Source organism: Equus przewalskii, chromosome 25, assembly GCF_037783145.1.
Source record: "Equus przewalskii isolate Varuska chromosome 25, EquPr2, whole genome shotgun sequence".
NCBI classification, from domain to species: Eukaryota; Metazoa; Chordata; class Mammalia; order Perissodactyla; family Equidae; genus Equus; species Equus przewalskii.
This window is the reverse complement of record NC_091855.1, coordinates 41,641,943-41,668,879: the sequence shown is the minus strand read 5'-3', so window position 1 is coordinate 41,668,879 and position 26,937 is coordinate 41,641,943. Positions and strand designations below refer to the sequence as shown.

At 48.3% G+C, this 26,937-nt stretch overlaps 1 protein-coding gene and 2 long non-coding RNA genes across 6 annotated transcripts in view; 1 reads left to right on the top strand and 2 right to left on the bottom strand.

Moving 5' to 3' along the window:
* YY1 (YY1 transcription factor) overlaps window positions 1–19,245 on the bottom strand; it is a 48,404-nt gene extending 29,159 nt beyond the window's left edge. The window contains exons 1-2 of one of the 4 annotated variants that reach the window (XM_070593225.1): window positions 17,803–19,245; window positions 2,731–2,893 (exon numbers count right to left, since the gene is read on the bottom strand). In XM_070593225.1, coding sequence (XP_070449326.1) covers window positions 2,731–2,893; window positions 17,803–18,976 — 1,337 coding nt within the window. In that variant the 5' untranslated portion in view covers window positions 18,977–19,245. The remainder of the gene's footprint in view (window positions 1–2,730; window positions 2,894–17,802) is intronic. The other 3 variants (XM_070593226.1, XM_070593224.1, XM_070593223.1) reach the window with 3 other exon arrangements.
* LOC139079286 (uncharacterized) lies at window positions 6,250–16,859 on the bottom strand. The gene is made up of 2 exons (XR_011532769.1): window positions 16,731–16,859; window positions 6,250–6,316 (listed from the first exon to the last, which is right to left on the bottom strand). It is a non-coding gene; the product is annotated as an uncharacterized lncRNA (long non-coding RNA).
* Window positions 19,246–23,017: 3,772 nt separating the features above from the next.
* LOC139079287 (uncharacterized) lies at window positions 23,018–26,252 on the top strand. The gene is made up of 3 exons (XR_011532770.1): window positions 23,018–23,041; window positions 24,166–24,205; window positions 26,130–26,252. It is a non-coding gene; the product is annotated as an uncharacterized lncRNA (long non-coding RNA).
* Window positions 26,253–26,937: the final 685 nt, after the last annotated feature.

Below are 26,937 nucleotides of genomic sequence, written 5' to 3'. Positions count from 1 at the left end.
GTGGGTGGCCCCCTTCCTAAGGAGTAAGGTCTAAGGCAGCCCTGATGCAGAGAAGCAAGGCCACATGAAAAACAGGCAGAGGCTTCCACTCCACCCCAGTGACACATGCCTCCTGAGTCTGAGGCTGAAGCACCCTGGATTTTCTGTTCAGAGCACTGGGGACAAGCTTTCTGATCAGTGGCCCCATCTCCAGCAAGGGTGAACAACGCCAAGGGTCGCCAGCACCCCATTACTTCTACTGCTCGCTGTCCACAGGTTCCCTCTGTCCGCAAAACCTTGCCTCAGCCCTCGGCTCCTGCACAGAAATTACTTCACTATATAATTTGGAGAAATTGTGTTCCTCCCTCTCTCGGCCCTTCTGGAAACGCTGCTAGCTTTTGTGAAGCTGTACTTTCCTGAGTCTCCTCCCACCCATCTGAACGACCCTTCTGCTGCGTCAATGGTTTCTCTTACCCCCTGAATAAGGGCTTTCCCAAGACTCAGCTCTGCTGTCTTTTCCCTCCAACCCCTCCCCCTCAAAGAGCTTCCTCCCAGACACTTTGATGCTTTCAGCCACTCCTCGTCAGGCGACTCTAGCCCTAACTCACTTCCTGAAACTACCTCAAGTCCCACATGGATGTTTCATTACCATCTAAAACCAAACACTGCCCAACTTGAACCCCAAACCAGCACCTTCTCCCAATTTCCTGTCCCCTAAGGAGCTAAGCTTTGACCGTCCATTTTGATTCTTCCTCTTTGGCCCCCTCCCTCCAGACATACAGCCAATCTGCTTCTCAGTCTTTCCCACTGTCTCCTGTCATCTGTGTCACATTTACTCTTTTACAGTCTGACCACCACAATTCTGGCTCAGGCCTTCAGGAGTTCTTGTTCAACTGAGCTCTCCCGCTTCCTGTTTGCACCTGCACCAATGCAGCCCAGATACAGCTGAAAAGTAATTCTCTCAAAGTAGGTCTCTGATCAGACAGCCCTCTTCTCTACTGCTCAAACCCTTTAGCAACAGCGTACTGCATACTGAAAAAGCCCACATGTCTTGGCCCAGTATTCATAGACCTTAATGATCTGGTTTAAATTTACCTAAACTCCAATCATCTCCCTGGAAGCATCTTAATTCCCAGCCAAACTCGACTGCTTCTTGTTTTCTGAATAGATACCGGATACTGAATGTGTCCACTATGCTCACGCCATTCTAGCACGTAGGCCCTGCCACGGAGACACCAAACCTAAGAAAAGTACGTTCTTCAGGGCCAAATCCAATGCCACCCCCTCCACAAAGCTTCCCTTCATTCCCGTGTCCCTGTCTGTCTATCTAGAGATGCCCTCCATCCCTGGGACAGCAGCCTATGCCCCCACGCAATTCTGAGCACAACAAGGAGGAGGTGACTAACTGGAAGGACACATGGCGATATTAAACAACAGCATGGTTTTTGGCTCAACCCGTCCCAAACCTCTAACCTTACTGCTGACTATGTATCCTACAGATTCCATTTTTATTTGCATTTTGGGGGTGGGTGGAGGGGGTGGTGGTGAGGGATTGATCTTTGATCCATATACCTGTATTTAAAATATGAATAGCAAGAAAAGCTGGAATGAGGGTCACTAACAAAAGGATAGAGCCTTACCTTGTTGTGTGAAGCCATGATAAATCAGAAATAAATTAACATGTGTATCTCCTATAACAACAGTTTCAGTGGAGAGCAGAAAAGGGTACAAACCCCTTTCTTAAAACATAATGGGGTTCTTACACTCATATGACACATGGGGAAACTGAGGCTCCACATGGCAGGAGGGCGCCCACATGTTGTTTTCTGGCAGGGCTGGGAGAAACCCGGATGCTCCAGAGCCTCCAGCTCTTTCCTACTCTGCTCTGCGCTCAAGAGAAAGACAAAAAAGCATGCCCCACTCCATTCTTAGATGGAGCAGGGTGACAAAGAGCCCTTCCTCCTGACCCTGCTCTTGCCTCAATCTCCTGGGCTGCTCACTTTCCCTTCTGCCTCAGGCAGAGAAAAGGAGTAGAACTTCTGCTCCAGAGTCCACTAGTTCGTTTCATTTTATTTAAAATTTTACATCTTTGTGAGCTTTTTCATGTCCTTGTGAAAACTGTCAAACAGTACTAGAAAATAAGTAATGTAAAAAGGAGCAGAGGCTTCTGTGGGAAGTCAGCCCATTTCAAGCAAAACAAACATCCCATGGCTTCAGATCTTCCTGACTCCTCACCTTGGACAGTCACAGGGGTGCCAGTCATAAATATTCCATCTCTCCCTGTCATGTCAGCTTACATTAAAACGCTGGGAGCTTCACTGCTGACATGCTGAACTATGAACTGATGAAATGCTCTCCGGTGGTCAGCTGTACAAATCTAGTACAGAGCCAGGTCTCCTGCAGCTCAGTGCAGGCCAGTATTCTCAAATTTAAAGTGTACACAAAGAGGCCAGAAGGGAGCAGAAAGATATCCATTTCCAAACAAATTATGTGCAACTTTATTTATTCACAAGCAATGTCAATTATAAAATTAAAGAGGCTTGGTTTTATCTTATTTATTGTCTGCAGGAATCTAAAATGGTGCCACTCACATTAATAGCATAGTTCCTACTAAAAAGAAAACAAACTGCTTCTGTTTCAGAAGTTGCCCTAGAGCAGGAACACAAACCACCGTAGTAGCTGAGACACAAAACCACAGCTGACAGCACGCAAGCATTTGCTACGACTAAAAGGAAAGTTCCTATAACTTACCTAGCAAATTCTGCCAGCTGTTTGGGATCTGAGAGGTCAATGCCGGGTATCCCTCCAGGCGGAAGTTTCTTTCCTGTCATGTACTCTGAGTAATCAGGAGGTGAGTTCTCCCCGATGATCTGTTCTTCAACCACTGTCTCATGGTCAATATCTTTTTTCTCATCTGAAACACACCATAAGATTTGATTATCTCCGCTGAGTAAAAATGTCTACAAGGACAAATACATTTTAATTTTTTATTTATTTATTTTTTGAGGAAGATTAGCCCTGAGCTAACATATGCCCCCAATCCTCCTCTCCTTGCTGAGGAAGACTGGCCCTGAGCTAACATCCATGCCCATCTTCCTCTACTTTACATGTGGGACACCTGCCACAGCATGGCTTGATAAGTCGTGCCACATCTGTACCCGGGCTCTGAACTGGCGAACTCCGGGCCACTGAAGCAGAGCGTGCGAACTTAACTGCTGCACCACTGCGCTGGCTCCACGAAATCATCCTGTTTCTGCTTGAAAGGCACCAAAATCTTCAAAGCCAAATCCAAGGGGCCTTCTATCAGCGTTCCTTCTTAGCCTACCGGGAAGAGTTCGCTGTAACGGTCCTCGGCGTTCCTGTTCCTGGTTCCACTCCCACTTTTCCACTTCCTCGCTTCTCCTCCTACCACTTCACAGAGTTCTGCTTTTTGTCCACCAGACACACTTCCTGTTAACCACCAACTCTGCAACGCTGACTCAGATCTAACTTCGTAGCCTTCACCTCTCCGCTAGCCCCCTGCCTACCTCTGTGGCCACCTGGTTCTTCACTATTCTCCCCTCACTCTTTGCTCCACGTACACCACCCTTTGAGTTCCTCAGATGCACCAAGACCCACCCACCCTAGCCTTATGGCCTTTTACTCATGCACCTTTCGTTGACCACACTGGTAATTCCAGCTGTGTGATTTGTCGGCCTCTCCTAGGAGATGGTAAGCTCCACGAGGATGGGGATGGTTGTCAGTTTTGATACCCACGCATCCTCAGAGTGCCGTTCAGGGTTTGCACATAGTCGGCCCTCAATAAATACGCATTCAAAGAATGCAGGACATTTCTACTCGTGTGTTGTACTATCATCGCAAATCCAACAGGTTATTAAAAAAAGGGAGTACTGACCACTGTAATTAATTCCCTGTATCCCAGACACCAAATCCTACTGATCGTTTTTAAAAGGTCTTTTCCCTTTGTCCCACAGCCATCAACGTAGTTATCATTATCTCAAACCTAAACGACTAGCATAATTTTCTTAATTCATCTTCACAATTCTGCTCTCTGCTCTCACGACGCTATGAAGGACAAACTGACACAGAAAATGTAGCTGATACACTTTCACCTGTGGCAGGAGCTCTTCAAGAGACGAATGCATTACTTCAACTCGGCATTCCCGGCCCTATGCTGTCTGTTCCCATTCTAACCTGTCTGGTCTTCCCTTCCATTTCTCCTTTGCACTTGCCCTCCGTATTCCAACCAGCCTGTTTCTCTCGCAGGTAATTCACGAGCGTCTGGCAGGAGTTTCCCCCCTTGCTCTCTCTCATTACCTCTCTCTAAACCTAGCCAACCCTTCCCAGCCCAGCTCAAATTCTCTAAGGGCTTACTGATTCTATCATGTCAGCCTTGGATTCCTAGCTTTTCTTTGAACGCCCTAGATTATTTCTTGGTAGTTAACACTGACAAACTCTAAATCATACTGTTTTGAATTTTTGTTGGCCTTGCCTCTTAAACTAGAGTAAAGATGCCAGAGGCCAAAAACAGTCTTTTACTAGTTCAGTGCCTAAAATAGAAAACAGATGCTCCAAAATTTTCAATGCTGACTGAAATTTTCTGCTACTCCATCAAGTTGTTTCACAAAGAGCAATAACATAAAAACTTTCAGAAGTGAAAACCGCCTTGTTCAACTCTTTCCTTGCGTTACCCTTCCACTACTGTTAAAAACAAGACCAAAACCCAACCCAAATCAGATCCTGCAATTGATGTCACCACCAAAAGCTATAAACATGCTGTTTAGCACATGGTTCTCTGTCATGAGAATAGGAGGGCAAGATAAAGACAGGATGCAGGTTCATCTGGTTCAAGCGGTCACTGTCAAGTTCAAGCACTCCCGGCAGTGAAAGCACAGAAGACGACAGTTCTGAACTTTAAATGTCTCTTTTCTCTCATCACTCTTCATTTTAGCAACATTTATAGGTCATTACAAGGAATCACAGACTCTAACAGCAGCCGACATTTTATTCAATGTTTACATGTAGGCACTATTTTAATCACTGCACATAGGAACCTAGGAAGTGGGCAAACTAGCAACTTCATTTTACAGAGAATGCTGAGGCACAGAGAGGTTAGGTAAGCGGCTCAGGATTAACCAGCTAGGAAGTAGCAATGTAAACTCCCGAAGTCTAACTTGAAGACCTGTGTGTGTTAACCAGCACAGCCAGCGGCCTGTTGTTTGGAACTAGAAAGAACTGGATACTATATCCCAGGTTACCTGTTTACAGATGAAGAATATCCATCTATGGATGAAGAAGCCTAAGGGAAAAAAAGCTGGCTGTACTAACAAAAAAGGGCAGGAAACGTGGTTATTGATCGTAAGCTACAAAGCTGGGACCCTACACTGTAACCAGATTCTTTCATTTCGGTTCTCAGGGCTGTGGTAATTCCTTCCCCCTCCAAGCTCTCCAACTGAGGCACGACAACGACTCCTTTGACTGTGAAGGGGTACAGAAATACACTGGTGCGCAGGGAAGCTGGTCTTCTTTCCTGGGGTTTCAAACTTCTGATACACGGGGGCCGGCCCCGTGGCCAACCGGTTAAGTTCGCACGCTCCGCTGCCACAGCCCAGGGTTTCACTGGTTCGGATCCTGGGCGCGGACATGGCACCACTCGCGAGGCCATGTTGAGGCGGCATCCCACATTCCACAACTAGAAGGACCCACAACTAAAATATACAACTATGGGGGCTGGCTCCGTGGCCGAGTGGTTAAGTTCGAGCGCTCCGCTGCAGGTGGCCCAGTGTTTCACTGGTTTGTATCCTGGACGCGGACATGGCACTGCTCATCAAGCCACGCTGAGGCAGCGTCCCACATGCCACAACTAGAAGGACCCACAACGAAGAATATATGACTATGTACTGGGGGGCTTTGGAGAGAAAAAGGAAAAAATAAAATCTTAAAAAAATATATATATATACACCACTATGTAGCAGGGGGCTTTGGGGAGAAAAAGGAAAAAATAAAATCTTGAAAAAAAAAATTTTCCAATACAAGAAGGACAGCAAGGTTGAGAATCACCGCTGCTCTGCGCAAGCCTCTGAGGAGGGCGTGTCTCAGGCGTGCTGGGACAGAGAGAAGGCTGGCCTCCTGGCATAGAGGGGTCTCAGGCTAAATCACTCCTTCTACTAGCTCAGCAGACATTAGCTGGGGGCCTCCTGTGTGCCTGACGCTGTTCTAGGCAGCAGGAATAACAGCCACAAACAAGACAAAGTCTCTGCCCCCTTGGAACTTACATTCCAGCAGGGAAGGTGTCTGAGTGCAGGCTGCTACAACCAAATACCATAGACTGCGTGGCCTAAACGACAGAAAGTGATTTCTCAGTTCTGGAGACCAAGGTGCCAGCCACTTCCGCTCCTGGCGAAGGCCCTCTTCCTGGTTTTTAGACAGAGACGCCTTCCTGCTGTATCCTCACATACACATAATTTCTCATCACACTACACGATTGCTCTGTCTCTTCTCATAAAGCCACTGATCCCATTCATGAGGGCTGCACCCCAGAACCTAATTACTTCCAAAAGGCCCCCCCTCATGAATCTGGGGTGACACAAACAGAAGTCAAGGATTCGCAAGTACAGCCAGTGGGTCAAAATCAGCCTGCCAACCCCCTCTTTGTTTCCATTTTCATGGTTTCCTTTCTTTGTTAAATTTTGGTAAAACGGACATTAACATAATATTTATCATTTTAACCATCTGTAAATGTAAATCTGTAAATGCAGTGGCATTAAATACATTCATAATGTTGTGTAACTATCACCACCATCTATAACCAAAACTTCATCGCCGCCAACAAAAACTCTGTAGCCATTAAACAATAACCCCTCCTTCCCGCAGCCCTGATCCTCTCTATTTTACTTTCTGTTCCTATGAATTTGCCTACTCTAGGTACCTTTTCTAAGTGGAATCATACAGGATTTGTCCTTCTGTGCCTGGCATACTTCACTAAGCATAATGTTTTCAAGGTCCACCCATGTTCAGCATCTATCAAATTTTCATTGCTTTTCATGGCCAAACAATATTCCTGTATGGGCATACTGTATTTTAAAATGTTTATCCATTCATCTAATGATGGATACTTGGGTTGCTTCCATCTTTTAGCTGTTCTGAATAGTGCTGCTGTGAACGATGGTATACAAATATGCCGTGTACTTTCATAACTCAAGTTTTACCGGAACACAGCCATGCTCATTTGTTCATGTACTGTCTAGGGCTGCTCTCCTGCTACCATTGCACATGGAAATGATTAGTTGTAACAAAGACTGTAGGACCCACAAAACTAAAATATTACTATCCAGCCCTTTACAGAAAAGGTTTGCTGACTTTTGCTTTATATAATGAGATTTCACTTAGAGAAAATGGTTTAGTGAAAATTTTTCTATTTGGAATAAGAAACAATTTCTGACAGTGAGATCACTCAACGATGGGATTTACTACCAAAAAGGCTGCATTTGTCAGCACGTCTCCACAACGGGTTAGATGCAAGCTTTATTTGCAGGAGGACTAAGCATGGCTGGGTAATGGATCAGATAAGGAGGGGGAAGAGTAGGGATGTCAAGTATGCCACCTGAGTTTCTTGTGCGTGCTTCTTGGAGGATGGTGACATTATCAGCTGAGAGGGAAAAACAGTGGAGGAAGAGACAATGTGCAGGAGCGAATCTAGAGTTCCACTTTGGTTTAAGATGTCTGCAACATCTAGTGGACAGACTGCAAGGAGGGGCTTAGATACGCATGTGTGGAGGATAAAAAGAAATCTAGGTTGGAGAGAACTGTACGGGAATCACTGGCACATAGACTGCATTTAAAGCCACAGAAACACATCCTAACATCATCTATTGAAAAAAAGAGAGAGAGGGCTCAGAACGAAAACCTGGGTAATTCCAATACTGCGAGAATGAAGAAGACTTTGCAAAGGAGCCCGAAGAGACAGGTCCAGATGGAGGGAGAAAACTAGCTTTGTCTAATGAGAATTTTATTCAGTGACATACCAAGTGAAAGCGGAACACAGTGAAGGCAGTCTATTCCGAGTACAGACACTAGGCACATGGTCTGGAAGTAATCTTAAAACCATAATAAAACCTATTAAAAATCAGCCTGGCTGAGATTATCACCACACCCCTGCACTTCTAAACAACGTCAGTGATACAATATTCTTGCCTAAAAAACTCTCGTTGGTCTAAGTACTAAATAATTTTTGTGGTTATTGCATGCTTTCATAATAAATGTTTAAACTTCATATTATCATCACTTGTTTCTTCTTTATTCCGTAATAAACAATATATTACATGGAAGCTAATTTGGAGAACTCCTTGAAGACCAGTGCACAGAAATTTGAACAGACGGTCATTAACTATTCAACAACAAGATGTGAGGAAATAAACTATACAGAAAAAAATCACATTGCAAAGACCGCTAGAGAAATGACAAAAGATGCTAGGTTCTATTGCCAGAAGAAATCAAAGACAATGTCTGCCTCATTTTCACCAAGAGCTGGACACATATTAAAGCAATAGATCAAATAATGTCAATGTCTGCTGTTATCTGGCCATTTTATCTGATTCTTGCAAAAGAAAATCTTCAAAAGTTTTTGCCAAACGTAACAGAAATTTATGATGCTGTCAAAGAGAAACTAAACAACAAACACAAAGAGACAGAGATTGGATTGGTGGTTACTAGAGGGGAAGGAGGGAGGACAAAAGGGGTGATTAGGCACCTGTTGTGGTGATGGATGGTAATTAGTCTTTGGGTGGGGAACATGATGCAATCTACACAGAAACTGAAATATAATGATGTATACCTGAAATTTACATAACATTATAAACCAATGTTACCTCAATTTAAAAAAAAGAAACTTTGTATTACATTTACAGACCATATGTATATATAAGTTTCCCTCTTCAAAATATATTAGTGAAAAGTATTATCTTTTTGTATAATTTTATTAAAAAATGTTTTACTCCTAATTGTATTCAAATAAAGAAGATTTCACCATCTGCACTGGCCATTTATTATATTCCTTTCATTTCATAATTACTACTGAAATAGATATGCTGTATAGAGGGGAAAGAAGATGCTAACTGATATGCTCTGGACATCAAATATGTTACACATGCTACTCCTTTCTACTGACTGGCAACAGGGAATATCAAAGACACGTCTAGGTAAAGCATGTTCATGAAGCTAAGCAGCTAAATCTGCTTTGAAAATTGCTGGTGTGTGTGTGAGTGTGTGTGAGTGTATACATATATATAGTTTTCCTTGGGGGGGACAGGACTTAGTTAATTACCCCGCCAAGGGACGGGGTACATCCACGTTAGAAGTTTCATTGCAATGGGTTTCTAGAACCAGTGTTACTTAAATTTATGATTGTGATTATCAGAACACAACTGGGCAAGTAGATTAAAACCATATCTCAGAATTCCTATTTGGAAAAAGCTGAGAATACAAATCACTGATTCAGAGGGGTAGAGAGGTGGGAGAAACTGCCATCAAAGACCTCTAGTCCAAACTGTGGAGGTGAGTGCAGCTCCCCACACCAGCCAGACCAAAGTCCAGAGGCCTAAGCTGGAGGTGTGGGAAAACAAAATCTGGCCAATACCATCCATAACTGGGTACACATCCTGAATTATTTCACAGGACAATCAATTCATTCACATTTTTAAAACATTCTCTATTTTTTGCATATGGAACTATTCAAAAGGTAAAAACAGTATATAAATAAGTCCCTATTTCTCAGCTATCACTTTCCTTCTATGTTACCAAAGCTATAATTGCTCCCAGTCTAGTTTGAGAGGCAAAGCGAAAAGACTCAAAACAGTTTACAGTCAAAAAGATATGGTTAAGGACGTGGAAGCAACCTAAGTGCCTGTCAACTGATGATTGGATAAAGAAGACATGGCATACACACACACACACACACACTGGAATACTACTCAGCCACAAAAAAGGATAAAATTGTCCCATTCACAACAACATGGATGGACCTTGAGGGTATTACGTTAAGTGAAATAAGCCAGATAGAGAAAGAAGAACTCTGTATGACTCCACTCATAGGTGGAAGTTAACATAGAGACAAAGAGAACTGATTGGTGGTTACCAGAGGAAAGGGGGGGTGGTGGGAGGGCACAAAGGGTGAAGTGGTGCACCCACAACATGACGAACAATAATGTACAACTGAAATTTCACAAGGTTGTAAACTATCATAATCTTAACAGAAAGCTAAAAAAAAAAAAAAAAAGATATGGTTAAGGAACTAAATGGAGGGCTGGGACCCTCCACAGGTGCAGAGAAGAGGAAAAAGGGGAGTCTCACCTGCCCTCCACGCCCCAACCAAACTGGTTTTCTCACGTGCTGGTCAATGTACAGTCAAAGGTGCATGATAAGCACAACTTTCCCTCTTGCCTGCCTCTCATCCGCCATCTGAGTCTGGTGTGCTCTCCAAAACCCAGATCAAGATTTCTTTCCTTCAAGAGGTCTTTCATTCACTGAACCTTGCTTGGTGTCCTCATTTGTTAAATAAAGAGAAGAGCACCTACCCTATAAGGCTGAAACAAGGCAACATGTTAAATGTTAAATCGCACTGTGTGGAAAACAGAGTGGAGTGTGCAAAAAACACCTTTGTTCCACTTTCCCCTCCCCTCCTGGGTTTAAGGGGAACAGGAGAGCCTACACTTAACGGTTTTTAAACAACGCTGAACTTTTTAAAAACTATAGTAAGCATGGAAAGAACACAAAAAACTATGAATCATCTTCAGTTAGGTTCCATGTTAAGCCTCTGGCTGCTCTAAGACACTATATTGGTTGGAATCTGTGCATTACTAACATCAGTGGTTCCCTTCACATAAGTTTATTTTAGAATTCACTCCTAACAAAGGCTTGATTTCCTCAGAAGGTTTTCCCATCTTGGAATCAGTTAAGGGTAGGATGGTTTCCTTTTTATCTTGATTGCCAGGAAGCTCATTAGGTTGACCCTAATGCTTCCTTTTTCCTGTGATCCTGATTTTCTATTTTCACCAATTTTACTTATTTATGGGGTGGCTCGATTTTGTTTCTCTACACCTTCCATCTTAGGCTATTAACTTTGGTCTCATCATTCTAGGTGACTTTTGGTAAAAATGACATTATCAACTCACCAGTGCCATCAGCGAAACCTTCACCAAAATGGGGGAGGGCTAAACATTTGAGATTCATTACTAAGAAACAGGCAAAAGCCAGACATAGGCTGTTTCCACTCTTCCCCACCGAGAGACCTTAAGAAGGGGGTACTATCACTTACTGAGTATCTGTTTCATGCCAGCAATTGTCACTTTCTTTAACTTACTCAATTTAAACAACACCTTTAAGATATTAACCTCATGTTTTTGGTTGAAGAAATCAAGCCTCAGAAATGCCAAGTCAAAAAAAAAAAGAAATGCCAATCATGTATGTCAACAAGCACAGTAAGTGGCAGATCTAGGATTTCAACCTAGGATTGCCTCAAGTCCACGCCTTTTCTAAAAGGGGACGCTTCCCCCCTCTCCCCACCCTCACTCCTGCTTTTCCACCTCGGCACTCAGAGATGAGAACTGTCTTCTGGTCTACAGGCCCAACCCTGCCTTACAGCACAACCTTCAAGCACTCACTCACTCAGTGATTTACTGACAATCTACGTGCCTAGTGCCATCCTAAGGCTGCAGGGTGACAGCCCAGGACTTACAATCTAGAGAAAGTAGACGGACAAGCAGCAAGTTACAAGGAAAAAAAGAAGACAATTTCAGACACTGCTACAAAGAAAATAAAATAGGGTTATGAGAGAGTAATTGGGAGGGCCTGCTAACTTGAATGAACGAACAGGGAAGGCCTCTTAGAGCTGAGACTAGAAAAACAAGGTGGCACTAAGAAGGCAAACATCTGGGGCCAGAGCTCTGGCAGCAGAGGTAAGAGCACTGCAAAGAAATAAGTTCAAGGATCTGAAATGAGGCCAGCAAGGTTGGAGCACAAAGGGAGCAGAGGGAGGACGTTGGAAGGAAAAGCAGGGGCCAAACCAGGGACGGCCCTGCGAATGACAAGGAGTTTAGATTTTACTAAATGTCACGGGATGTCTGCAGAACATGTCTGTGTGTATTAACACACACAAAATATAAGATATACCACTGTTAAGTCTACAGCTCAGTGGCATTCAGTATATTCACACTGTTGTATTTGAGAGGTTTTTAAGCAGGAAAGTGAAGTCATTTGATTTAAATCGTAGAAAATAAAGAAAGGAACAGATTGCGTGTGACCAGATCCCCAGAGGTGAAATCCAGAGGTGTGTATTTAGTCCTTGCTAAGAATCTATAAAAATTTACTTAATATAGGAGCCATATGTATTACTACAAATAATCAGTGAGTTATCAACAAAGTAAATTAAAAACCAATCGTCAACTTGGAGTAATGGCAGCAGCTTTTCTCCCAAGTTTTCTGAGTACTTAGAAGCTAGAAGACACAAAAGGAAAAGAAGTAAAGGTCGAGTGGAGAAAAGCACAAAGAGAAAGACCCTTCAGGGCGTTTTCGAGTGTGATCTCTGAAACATTTTGAAGTTCGGCCTCTCCCACAAGAGACAGCGCCTAGACTCCAAGAGTGAACAGCTTCTAGCACTGCAATGGCAGCCTCTTCCCTACTCGCAGGTCTCACATTTGAAGGGAAGAATTTACGCAAGAAAAAAGAGTCCATCACAACCATTCACATTGTTTTGCGTTTAGTTTTGTTTTTTTGGAAGATTAACCCTGAGCTAACTACTGCCAATCCTCCTCTTCTTGCTGAGGAAGACTGGCCCTGAGCTAACATCCGTGCTCATCTTCCTCTACATTATATGTGGGACGCCTACCACAGCATGGCGTGCCAAGCAGTGCCATGTCCGCACCCAGGATCCAAACCGGCGAACCCTGGGCCGCCAAGAAGTGGAACGTGCGAACTTAACCATTGTGCCACCTACGTTGTTTTAATGTTTAATCGTATCTGAAACCACTGTGTAAGACTAAAGTTACTGAATGGTATTAAGAATCTTACTCGAGAATTCCTAGTATCTCATTCGTGTGGTCACATTAAAATTGGATAGTTCTGCTTAAAGAAATTGAAGATATGGCTTCCTACTGTCACGTAGAAATTCAGAAAGGAGCAGAAATTCTTTGCTATAAAGGAACTGAAAATGCTTTCAGGGATTCCCCCTATTCCACCAAGTCATTTTACAAAGATCCCAAGGTCAGGAGTTAGGTTATGCCAAGGTCGAAGAAGTGCCCTCAAAAGAAGAAATGTGATGCGTTACTAATGATTCCCAGAAACCACTGGGCTTGCTGTTATTGATAATTAATCATAAAGTTAAGCAGAATGGGACCTAACACAAGAAACTTAGGTTGCTCTTGGGTTCCGTAACTAAAGTCCACTATACGGAGGAAGGCACAGACATACAATAGAGTCCACTAACTTTCAAGACTTCCCCACGTATTCCTAATATCCTGCTAACAGTAATGCAATTAATATTATTTTCAACATCCAGGTAGTGTTTCAGATGCCAAATTTTAAAAATACGAAGTTTGATCGTTCATCCAATAATACTATAGACTACAACTCACTGGTAAACATACAGATTTTAAAAGTATACAAAGTTTTCACTTTTGCATACTCTTCCTATGGGAAGTAGTAAGAGCAGAGTTTATAAAATGGTCACCTAGTAAGAGCAGATCAGGAGTTAACAAAAGACTGCAGATCTTAAACGTTCATTCTAATAACTGTTTTTGCTAATAACCTGTTATAAGCCTTAAATTCCCCAGCCTTAAAACAAACCAACCTTACTAAGCAGACTTCAAAAACAAAACAAATAGAAAGGCGTTTTGTAAATATCCACCCCAAGAGTCTGGGATACTTTTTAAAAATTATTATTCTCTTCCAAAAGCCTAAAATGCTAGTTATAGGTGGGTCAGGAGCCCTGACCTTTTCCTGACGGGTTTTTCTCTTCCCACTAGGGAGAGGCAGCTGCCGCTGCGGGAGGGAGAAGGAAGGGCACAGAGGCTTTCTCAGTAAGCCAGGCTTCCCGAGCTACCAGGGCAGGAGCGGGGAGCCAGGACTCAGGCTGCCCTGCGTGGGTCACGGGGTTGACGTGATGACTTGGGATGGCTTCTTGACTCTATGGGAATTCACATTTATGGCATTTCTACTTAAGTGATAAAAAGCATGGTAAAAATGGAGCATGTGGAAAACCCAGAGGAATGGCAAATGGTCAGTACTAGTAATTCTTGGTAAATCTGAACTTTCTGAATATACAAAACTGAGAAAAAACGTAATACTTTTCGATTTTCTTTCAATTTACTGGTTCTAATCTCAATGGTTTTCTGGTCTCAGAGGCTTTACTCTAGGCACTTCCATATCACGTCTAACAGAAGATAATTAAAGTATCAACAACCTTTAGTGAAGGTCACAATTTCTAACTACCTGAAACCTCAAGATTTTTAAAGCCTTCTAGGTTTCTCTCAAAACTAAATGTTTTACATGCAGCTTTTATTATTAGCTTCCTTACTCGATCCAGTGATTTAGTTTACAATAAGCTCTATGAAGTAGGACGCTGCTGCTACACAACAGTAAGGAATACCTAGGGAAAAAATACGGAATACCATGCCCTACATCTGGCAGCATTTACATGCTCATTAGTTATATGCCAGGGAAAAAAACAAAAACAAGCACGGGCCTTAAAACAACGGATTAAGAATATTCAAGACAAAGGTGAACTGTGATTAAAGACTGAAACGTGTTCAGCCTTAAACTAAGTCTCATTTCCACATGTGCAAAAATACGTAGGCCCTGCTGTGTTATCTACACAGGGAATATTACTCAGCCATATAAAGGAATGAGAAATATTCTACAGCATGCATGAACCCCGAAAAAAGGCAAAGCTAGACACAAAAGGCCACGTATTGTATAACTCTATTTAAATGAAACATCCAGATTAGGCAAATCCAGAGACACAAAAAATAGATTAGTGGTTGCCAGGGGTTGTGGAGTGAGGGACACGGGGAGTGACTGCTACCAGGTATGGGGTTTCCTTTTGGGGTGATGAAAATGTTCTGGAAGTAGATAGTACTGATGACTGCACAACCTGGTGAGTATCGTACAAACCACAGAACTTTGTGTGGTGTGAATTATATCAATTTTTTAAAAAGCAGATGTTTAAGGACCTTTTCAAGTCTAAAACTACTGTTATACAACTACTAGATTCCCTCGCTGCTGTTCCACTTAAAAGACGGCACCATCACAGATCACTGTTATTCCCTGGGAAATTAAAGGAAGATGGCATACGAGATAAACCCATAACCCCCAAATATTTGGTTTCCAGAAACATGCTGGCTGCCACTAAATGTTTTCTTTTCAAACCAAGAGGCACTAACAAGTAATCAATCCCACGAATGCCCTAGCTATACAATTATTTTGATAAGGACTTCAGGCAACTAGGTTTGGGCTTAGGCAAAACTGACACCTCACAGCTCATTCCGATCTAAGGAAGGGACTGTTTCAATGGCACTAGTGTGGTTAGAGCTCTCCCGTCTGGGATCGAATGAGATCAGGTACGTGAAAGCAGTGAGCACACTGCCACCACAGTCCACACACACACACACACACACACACACACACATACACACATGGAAATTTAGCTCCACAAGGAACCTGCTTTGATTTCTTCCCATTATCCAAGATCTCCTTATTTCAGTTCTCAAAATCAAACTATACTCAGAATTCGAACTTGGGACACGCATAGTTAATTACAAAGTATTTAGCTTCTTTTTGGTAATAATTCCAAACCCCAAGGACAAGGAGGCGGCACAGTTTACCACATCGCATGTCTGAAGAAAGAGGCCATCCTATGTTACTGCCATGCAATCTTCAGAAGCCTCTCTATGCAGAGTACTCTGTAACATGCCAGACGACTCACTCTTCCAAGAAATGGACATTGAAACAACCCCAAACCATGCAACCCTGTAAGCAGTCACTGGCACGGAAGTAATGACTTTTGAATGTTGACTTAACTGTAAATTAACTCCCATTAGTCAGGCCCCTCAGACTTTCAGCCCCGCCTGGCTGGCCAGACACCTATCATTTCATCAAGTAAAGGCATACATTACCAGTTTTCTGGGTATGGAAAAGTTGGTTAGCAATTTGATTTAGCACGTCAAATGCAGAGTATGTAAAATGTTTTTCCTAAAGTGCTATAAGACCAACATGACCATACCACGAGAAAAAGCAAAATTACTTTCAGATGCTTCATGTATCTTTACCTAAACACCTAATTTCAAAGGGTACCCTGAATTCAGCCAACTCATGGTTAACCAACGCTCCCCTCCCTTCTTCCATTCCTAGTAAGGGGAAAACACGGCCTTTAGTCCCAACGTGATTAGTGTGCAATCATTCCGAGCTACCAAAACACACAGGAGGCATCCTGTGACAACCCCGAAGTCCACGGCGGGCGGGCCCACGGAGACGCGGCCCCGCTCCGCCCCGCGTCAGCCACCCCGCCTCGGGGCCGTCAGGACGCGGCCAGACCAGCTACTCAGCCCAGGCCGCCCGTCTGCGACTACTATTCGTTCTACTATTCGTTCCTCTCAATCTCAACCATCTCTAACGCTCAAAAGCCACCTTCTGAGGCCCTCTCCACTTCTGAGAGCTCAGGAAATTGCGCTAATGGAATCACAGGGGAGGGTCCGCCGACTCACTCAGCACTCGTCAGTCCGCACAGGCCCCAGGTTAACCGGCTGGCACAACTCCTCTCGGTCTACTTACTACCGCAGTAACTTAACCAGAGAGCACGCGCACCAACAGGACAGACAGAACACCAGCCTTCGACAGCCACACGGCAACAGCCGAGAGGAGCGCAGGGACAGACAGGCTCCCTGCGCCCTAGCCGTTTCTCCTGGCCTTCGTTCAAGCCGCACTAGAGTGGGGAAAAAGCGCTTTCTGGCGCCCTCCTTTGCAGGGGCACAGTAGGGAGACGGCTTTCCGTCACGCGGAAGGCTGCAGGCGGAAAGACCCGGCTCCTCGGCCCCGCGGCAAACGCCCGCAGAGAGCCGAACGCTCACGGAGACACGACTTCGCCGACCCGAACGGCCGAGCAGCGCCCGGGCCGCGACGGCGGGGACAGGCCCGGGGGTGGGGGGAGCCGCCGCGCCTCGCCCCGCCTCGCCGGCAGCGCACAGCGGGGAGGGGGCAGCGGGCAGGCTCGGGCCGCGCGGCGCGTGGAGCCCGGCCCCCGCCCCGCCCCGCCCCGCCCGCGGAGGCGCCTCCGGGGAGCAGTTGCGGGTCCGGGGGAGGAGCGGGGGCGGAGCGGGGCCGCGGGCGCCCCCCAGAGGCCGGCGGGGGAACGGCGGCGGCGGCCGGGCCGGGCGCGAGGGCTGCGCTCCCCGCCAACGCCAGCCCCGCGGCCACGGCCCCGTGGGGAGCCGGCCTGGGGCGAGGTTGGGGGGGGAGCCGCCCGGAGGGGGGGGGCTGGCCTTGGGGGCGGGGGCCGGACAACGGGCCTGCTGGCGGCCGTTGGCCGAGCGCGCCCCGCCCCGCCCGCCGCGCAGCCGCCCCGCCCGGGGAAACTACGCCATTGCGGCCTAGCGGGCGGCGCCGCGCCTCCGCCGCCATCTTCGGCCGCCGCCGCCCGCCGCCCCCGCCGCGGCCCGCCATCTTTTGGGGCCGCCATACTTGCCCCGCGAAGAAGATGGCGGCGCCCATCACACACATAAAACATGGCTTCCCTTCAAAACAAAAACATCCCGGGGGCCGGCGCGCGCCGGCGCTCACCTGAGGACCACATGGTGACCGAGAACTCGCCCTCCAGGGTCTTGATCTGCACCTGCTTCTGCTCCCACTTCTTGTTGCCCGCGTCCGCGCCGCCCGCCGCCCCGGCCCCGCCGCCGAGGTAGCCCTTCTTGCCGCTCTTCTTGCCGCCGCCCTTCTTGACGCGGCCGCCGCCCGACGACGACGAGCCGCCGCCGCCGCTCTTGCCGGCCGCCGCCACGGTGACCAGCGTCTGCTCGATGTAGTCGTCGTCGCCGCCGGCCGGCGCGGGCACTGGGATCAGGATCTGGTCCTCGAAGCCGTCCTCGGCGCGCAGCCCGTCCGAGTCGTCGCCGCCCACCACCTCCTCGCGCGTCTGCACAAGGATCACCTCCTGGTGGTGGTGCACCTGGGTCGGGTCGTCGGTGACGAGCGGCTGCAGCGCGATCATGGGCGGGTGGTGGTGGTGGTGGTGGTGGTGGTGGCCCGCGTGCCCGTGGCCGCCCCCGCCGCCGTGGTCGCCGCCGCCGCCGTCCTCGTCGTCGTCGTCGTCCTCCTCCTCCTCGCCCACCACCGTGGTCTCGATGGTCTCCACCGGGATGGTCTCCACCTCGATCTCGTGCAGCTCCACGATCTCGGCCGGCATCTCCGAGCCGTCCGTGGCGATGTAGAGGGTGTCGCCCGAGGCCATGGCTGGGGGCTCCGCCGCCACGGCCGCGGCGGCCTCGGCTCCGGGGCTGCGGGCGGGCGGGCGAGGAGGCGGCCGGCCGTGGGGAAGGAAGGCAGAGGGAGGAAGGCGGCGGGCGGGGGGAGAGGGGGCGGGCGGCGGGGGGAAGGGGCGGGCGCGGCGGCGGCGGCGGCGGGCTTCCCCGCCTCCTCGCCTCGGTGCGCCCCGCGCTCGCTCGGCCGCTGCTCGCCCCGGCGCCCCGCCTCGCCGCGCCTCGGCCGCCCGCTCGGGCCGCGCCTCCTCCCGCCCTCCGGGCCGGCGCTCCGCTTCCCCCTTCCTCCTGCGCCTCCGCCTCTTTCCACACAAATACCAACTCCTCACCCCAAGCCCAGATCTCGCCGCCGCCGCCGCCGCCACACTCCGCTCGGGCTCGGCCTCGCGAGACTTCCGCTCGCCTCGGCCCGCCCAGCCTCGCTCCCACTCGCCCGCTCGCCCTCTCGCTCCTCCTCCTCCGCCAATCGATCGGCCCATTCGCCGCCGCGGCCCCGCCCACTCGCCCGGGCTCCTCCCGGATTGGGGCCGACGGGACGGCCCCCGCGCGCGCTGGCTGGCCGCGGCGCGTGACGTCAGCGCGCCGCCGCCGCCGCGAGTCGCACGGCTCCCGCCCTCCGCGGTGCAACAGCGGCAGACCCTGCCGCCCCGGGCCGCCCTCGGGAGCGGGGCGTCACCGCTGCAGCCGCCGCCTCGGGAGCCGGTGAGCGGTCCGAGCGGGCCCCGGCGCCGCAGGGGAGGGCGCCTGCGGGCGAGGACGGGGCTGGCCGCGCGCGGGGTCGGGGCTCGGGGGCCGCGCGGGGGAGCGGGCGGCGTGCTCGGGGCGGCCCGGGCGCCCAATAAAGTCTGCTTTGACGAGAAACGCCTGTGCCTCCTTCTTCGCGTCGGGCGGCGTTTGCTCTGGGCGCCTGGTGGCGGGCGGGCGCTGGCGGCGGGGCGAGTGAGGAGGGCCGGGCGAACAAAGGCGGGCTGGCAGCGGAGGAACATGGCGGCCGCGGCCCCGCACCTCGCCGCGAGCACCCGGTCCCCGCGCCAGGCCCGGGGCCGAGCGCAGGTGGGCCGCGCGGGGGGCGGGGCCGGCGGAAGCGGCGCGCGGAGCCCCCGGTCCACCGTTGGGAGGATGTCCGTTATCTTTTTGTGACCCGCGGAAACCTGCGACGGAGCCGTTGGGTGCCGCTTCCCTGCAGGTCTCAGACGTGCAGTGCCGGCCGTTCGTCGTGTAGCTCGGCCCTTTCATCCCACATTGCCTTCTGAGCTTTCTTTTCTTCCTTCTCCCGCCAATCATTGTCTCCCTTGACCACCGTCTCCACCCGTGTCTCCCTTTCGTGGATGCTGCTCCTTGTGTCCACCAGGTTTCGCGTTTGTCTCCTACTTGAAAATTCCGCGGCTTTCCCGCCGTCTTCTCCATTATACCTGCAAGAGAGCCTAGATTTTTCTTGGTACGAATTAGCGTCAAGTTAAACCTTCCTGAGTAGCCAGCTATAGTGCAGCCAAGTGGTTTTGCCGTTGTTCACCCTTTGGTCGACCTGGCAGTTGGTTTAAAGCAATAGAAATAAAGATTTCCTGATTTTCAAGAAAAACCGAAAACCTGGGAAGGTGTGTCCGTTGTACTTGTTTAGCCAATTTAATGCCCTTGTAAGTTTCTGGAACGTATGTGTTCTCAGCGTTTACTCCTGTCCTGGGTTAGTATTCTTGCAGTTGAAGCCTGATTATTCTGAACTGTGATACTTTAATCTTAGATCCAACTGGTGTTTTTGAGAACATAGTAAAGTTTATGCATTCTGACTAAAAAGTGACGTAAGTCTGATTTAGTCCTTCCTTATTTCTAAATGGCATTGGACTTGGTTTTTGAGAATATTAGTGTAAGGAGTGAAAAATTAGATCATTTTTGCTTTGACTCTGAGTTTTAAAAACTTGAGTAATTCCCCCTTGGAGTGCTGCACCCACACAGTTTGGCAACGTCAAAGCTGTTGAAATAAGTCATTTCTGGCTTTATAGCTTATAAATTCTGCATAAATATTTCACAAATGAAAACCAGTTGTGGGAGAATTTTTATGTGGCTTGATTAATTTCGCTTTCCCCACTCTCTAGTAATTGATGGGAAAATGTCTTTGCAAAGTAGTTGATACTTCCCCATAGATGCAAGACAAGTGGGGGAAGTACTCAGTTAGGCAGCCTAGCTTCTGAGTCATGGATCCGCAGGGGTTCACCGTCAAGTGCAGAAAGCTGGAGAGGGTTTAAAGCCAGGGTAAGGGTGACGGGTGTGGGAAAGCACTGACATGCTCCTCAGTGCTGTCCTAGCACCTGCTCCACGAATAGCTTTTAAAACTTGCCCCCGAGCATGTGACCTGTTAGATAGTCCTGGAGTTTTCTGCGGTGGGAGATATTCTTGTCTTCCACTCTTCAGCCCTGGAGCATCTTATGACTAGACACGCGAAGACACCGTGCTGTATTGGCTCCAGCCTGCTCGCACTTGCTGCTAAAGGTGAAAACCAATTTAGAAGGACAGGTTAAGTTGTAGTTTCAGAGCCACGGAACACTAAAAGTGGGGATAATTTCACTGCTTTTATTCTGTTCTGTTTTGGCAGAACGAATTGGGCCAATGAGCCATCCCTCTGAACTTTCTAGAGGCCTTTTGTCTTGGCAACGAGACAAATGGTTAATGTCCATTAAACTGGTATTTCTCTTACACCGGTGCTTGGGTGCTTTTGCTCTTCCAGCTTCGAGGGCAAAGGCCGTGGTTGTGTCCATCTACAGCTCAATGCTTTGTGTGTACATGGAATGGCTGCTTTTTGGTTCATCAACAAAATGAAGTTGAAATGACAGGATTCTGTCATAGTCCTTGATCGTGTCAAGTGTTCAAAAGCTCCGACTTTGTACAAAGCTTCCAGTCTACTGCAGAAATGAATGTCAACAACTATAGGAAAAAGTAGAATATTGGAAGAATTATAAGAGTTGTGCAGAGCTTTCTAGAATCTGAGAAGTCAGAACTCACTAATGGCTGAGGAGATGTGCTGACAACTTTCCTGCAAGGACTGTGTCCTGGGGCTGGCCCGGTGGCGTAATGGTTAAGTTTCCATGCTCTGCTTCGGTGGCCTGGGGTTCACAGGTTCGATTCTGGGTGTGGACCTACACACTGCTCATTAAGCCACGCTGGGCGGTGTCCCACATACAAAATAGAGGAAGATTGGCACAAATGTTAGCTCAGGGCTACTCTTCCTCCTCCCCCCCCCAAAAAAAGGAGTGTGTCCTTCGGCCACCTGATCAGGACAAAGATATGGACTGTTAGTCACAGCTCTTTTTAGGTCTTCTCACTCCCCTCATTTCCAAATGGTTTCTTTCCTGTAACCTCTGTTAAATGCGTGAACTTGGTTTTAAGAGCATGTGGTTTAGGAAGCGACACGGTTGGAGGGTGGGAGTGGATGGAACAATAAAGGGTGAGTTAAAAGGTGCCTGGTACCTCTCTGTCTGCCTTTTTCAAGCAGCACCTTGTATGTTGAATACAAGCAGGCTAACCTTTAAATGTAGTTCTACTGTATTTCTATTTCTAACAGATTGGGAATGATTCAAGTAATGGACTCACGCTAAGTAATTTCCCTTGCTACAAACTAATTTGGCTGCCTCCCGAAATTGCTTTTTGGTTGGTTTAATGTGGAGTTCTTGTGAAGTTACTTCAAGTAGGCCGTTGGTGCTCTGTGTCGGCTACAGTATGGGGAACGTTAGAGCTGGCAGGACAGTGCAGTCCCTTTGCTTTGCAGTCAAGGGAACCAGCTGAGAGAGGAGCCGCTCAAGGTCACACTGTAAGGTAGTGCTGGGGCTGTTGCTAGAGCCGGCATCTCCTGCCTCTGTGAGGCTGCAAAGCCTCTGCAAACTCAGGGGGTAAGGTCCCTGTTCCAACTTGGAGCCATGCTGAGTTTCCAATGAAATATTTAGAAAAGTCAGCATGAAAATTCATGTTTATGCATCTAAATTATTTACCTTTAGTCTGGACCAATACAAGTTAAATGACAAACGATAGGTGTGTACATGTTTTCTTAACCTTCTAAACCATAGTTCTTCTAAAGGGGTACTTCCCCTCCCCCCACTGATGCATCTGTTACATTTGGAGCTTAAATGGTGAAATCCCCTAACTGTGCGTGTTTCTTAAGCTTACATCATTTGTGCCACATTTTATGTCCTTTACTTTTGTAAGGTCTTAGTCAAATTCTTCTTCTGAGGCTGAGTGGTTTATTACAGTAAATGAATCTGGTTGTTGCCCAGAAATCTAAGGAAAGTTGAAGTCTTTAGTAGTAAATTGGCCTCGTTTTTCTCTGCCTTGCTAGTGGAATGCCCCTCCACAGGGGAACCTGAACCAGCTTCTTTGTACTACAGTTCCTCCTGGCACCTGCGCGTCCGAAAGAACGCAGCCCGCGCACTTGCACAGAATAAGTAGGAAATTCTCTCCACCCCGGTAACTTTCGTGACCACACTTGTTTCACAGCATACTTACTGCAGCGCAGAGGTACAGGAAGTTAACTTACTCACCTACTTCTGTGTGCGCGGCGGGTGAGTGCGGTAGAATGGGAAGCGCTTACGTGGACTGGGGAGCTCCTGGTCCCCTGCGAGTGGGTGGGACCACAGGCTGTCTAATGGGGATATTCTGCTTGTGGGAGAGGAATGACCTAGGGGATTAGGTGAGCCCAGCTGTTCCCTCCCGATCTGGAAGGCCTGCTCTGCAGAGCCTGGAGCATACAGCCACGGACACCATGACGTGCCTGTGTTCACCGGGCCTGCAATCCAGAGGGGAGATAGGCCGTGAACACATAGATAGCTCACAGATACTGGTCTCAGTTCCAGTCGTGGCAAGTCTGAGGAAGAAGTGGAACATTCGGGGACAAGGGGACCTAGCCCTGCCTAGTCCAGTAGAGGCCTTCCTGAGGAAGGGACATTTCAGCGGTGGCTTGAGAGGCGACCAGACCACAGAGTACGCAATCCAGCACTTGGCTACAGACCAGCCTTTTTTTGTTTTTTTCCTTAATGTTAACCTCTGTGTGAAAAGGGAGTAGGTGAAATAAATCAGGTGATAAACTTGTAAATATTTGGGACAAGCCCATAGCACTCAGTACAAAAAGGCTATTTTTAGCCTTAGAAATTCATTAAATTAACAAATTAATCCACAAACTACTACTGAGGATAGCTGGGGTTTTTTCAGTACTTGGTTACTAGCATCATGTCGTACCTTTTTTTTCTTTTTTGTTTTTTGCTGAGGAAGATTTGCCCTGAGCTAACAGCTGCTACCAATCTTCCTCTCTTTGTGTGTGAGCCACTGCCACCACAGCATGGCCACTGACAGGTGAGCAGTGTAGGTACATGCCCGGGAACTGAACCTGGGCCACTGAAGCGGAGTACAGCGAACTTAACTACTGGGCCACCAGCGCTGGCTCTTTTTTCATGTTTTATGAGCCATTCCTTGTTCAGAGTTCCTGCTTGAACTTGGGGATTAACAGTGAAGATGGTTTTGGAGCCCAGGCCTTGGAAGGCACGTCTGCTGCAGAGGTACTTAGGCAAAACTGGACAGCAGGAAGAGCAGGCTGGAGTCATCAAAACTTGGGTTCGGGTCCTGGTTGTGCCATTTGTATCCGTGTGACATCAGCAAAGGCTTGTAACCTCTAAATTCTTTACTTCCTCAGCCATGAAACAGGCCTAAGAGTGCCAGTCGTCAGCGTGATGGTAAGTGAAGGGCCCAACGAGGGCGAGAGGGCTCTGCCCTCCAGGCTGGGTCGCTTTCCCTCTTATCCTTCTTTCTGGGTCAGCTAGCCTGTGCCACTCTGGCTCAGCTTCTCTGCGTGTGCTTTGCGTGCAGGCACTGCTAGCTTTGGGGCTCCTGCTTGTAGGCAGGACCTAGCGCTCACTTCGTTTCTTAGAGTGGATGGGAATTCTTTTGCTAACCAGACTTTTTTTTTTTTTAAGAGATTTGCCGTACTACTGATAAGGTTTTGATCTCTCTGAGCTGAGTGGATCACTATCTATTAAAAGTAGAATAAACAACTTGCTTTCATGTTTTCTGTGTCGGCCGGAACTCAGTTTCTCACCATTGGAGTTCTTTTGGAAGAGTGTCCGTATCTGTGGTCCCACTGCTGGTGTCTGACGGTCACTTTTCCCTGGTGACGCAGAGGTGCTTTGGCTGGGGAGGGTGAGCCCAAGAAGACTTGGCGAGGGCGTTAGCACAGGGTCAGCAGCTGCCACTGAGAAACAGCGCACAGGTGGAGGCACGAAAGAGGAAGACCGCCATTCTCTCCTCTCCTCCATGCTCCGGTGAAGCACGTCCCGTTCAGAGTTGCCACCAGACTCCTTGGCACTCAAGAGGGAGCAGCTCTTTCCTCCCTTAGGTCATGTACAATTTTAAGCTTGGGATTTAAAGGATGGGGGTGGGGAGGAAGGACTTTATTGTATTCTAAGCTGTCCCTTACTACCTGAGGAATGGACTGGTACTGTCCTTGCACTGTTTTCTTAAATGGCACGGTCACTGCGGTGAGCATGCAATCATGGATCGCCTGAACCACTTCCTAGTGACTTTCTGACCAGATCATGCCAAAGGCAGTGCTGACCCTGACATGGTGCCACTCTCTGCCATCTCCTTGCCCTCTCCTGTGTTCACTGGAGGCCTGGCGCCTAATCTACAATCTTCCTCTTGGACCTAAGCCGTACGGACCCTTAGTCGACTTGTCACTGCAGCCTCCTTAGATTGTGGCCTTCAAAACTCCAGTTCCACCTCTTTCTAGCTGCCGTATTCTGGTCCTTATCATTCCTAAGAGCAGCACTACATCTGAAGTCTTAAATCCCCAATGTCCTATCCTCTCTGACTGTCATGCCTTCTCTCCCGTTGTCCCTTTATTTCAGCCTCAGACCTTCAGTTTTTTACTCCGCCTTTCTTTCCCAGACTAGAAATCCATGGTTGATCACCAGCATCCTCAGCTTCCCCTACTGCTTACGTCTGATAAAACTTCACCCTTGGATCACCCCCCTTTTTTCTCTGTGCTTCTGAAATCCTGGGCTCTCCTGGAGGAAGCACCAGTCATGTATGTCGATTTTTGCCATGGCTTATTCATGGTCTCCAGCATCAGCTGAGTGTTTAAAGTCACCGGACAATTCTTTTTGCTCATCCTAACTCAACCCCGCGCTGCCCGTTTGCTCACAAATTCTCTAAATTGCTTTCCTCAAAGTCCTTAAGAAAACTGCTTGTGTCCATCTCCCCATCCCCCTCCAGTAGCCCAACTCCAGTGCCTCCTACTTCAAGAATTGGAGGGGTCAGAACTCATTTCCTCAAACGCCAGCTGTCCCTCTGTACCCATCTCCTCTACAAATTAACCAACAAGCGCCTGCCGTTCTCGGGCCATGCAGCCCTGCTCCTGGCTAGCCTGTGTCTTCCACCTGTGCTCACACTCCCTCATGCCTCTGGGTCCCTGCACCATCGTTTGTCTTCTCTTGTGGACGTGGCTCTTTTCCTTTGATTAGTCTCTGCTGGGCTTTAAAAAAACAGGGCTCTCTTGACCCTGTCTCCCTCTAGCCGTTGCTCTCTCTCTTTCCATTCTTAGGCAAGCCTCCTGAGATCATGTCTGTCTTTGTGGTCTTTCCTTCATCTCTTCCACCCCAGGAACCATGTTTCCCAGCAGTCTGGCAGACATGCCGACATCGACCTGCTGTTGTGCCCAAACAGGTAAAGACTTTTCTGAACTTGTGTACTCATCCTCTCTTGCACTTGACGTCCTCTACTTCCCTGTCCCTGGGATTCCCACCTCAGCTGTCTGAACCACGCTCCTTTTTCGTCGTCATCTCACTTCTGACTTTTCCTCCTCTTGTCTCTCTCCTTGTTCTCTGTGCTCTCCTGGGTCATCTGATCGCTCTTGTAGCGTTAATAGCCCCTTGCATGCTGACCAGTCTTAACTTCTGTGTCTAGTCTGGATTCTCCCCAGAGCTCTAAGTCCACATCCTCTGTTCCAGATAGCCCAACTCAGTGTCCATGGGCCCCTCGGCCTCACTGCTCCTCCCTGGCGCCTTCCCTCCTCTGTCCCAGCCCTCTTCCACTCCAGCAGTCGCTCCCTCACCCGTCTCAGCCACTTGCTCGGGTTGGAATCTGGAAGTGGTCTTTGAGTCCTCTCGCTCCGTAATCCTCCGTGGGCAGCCACCAAGCCCTGACGAGTTTACCTCAGGAGTGTTTCTCAACCAGCTTTTCTCTGTTCCTGCTTCTGCCGTCCTCGGGCAGGCCCTGCTCTCTCTCACCTAAACCCCTGCCAACCAGCTGCTCTACCTGCCTCCTGTCTCCCTTCCACAGGGCGCTCCTGAACTTTCCCAGCATCTCTCCCCTGTTCAAACTTGAGGGCCTCTGGGGCCTCGGGATGGACCAGCTCCTCGGCAAGGCGTTCCTCAACCTTCTGGCCTCACTTTCTGTCCTCCCGCCTCCC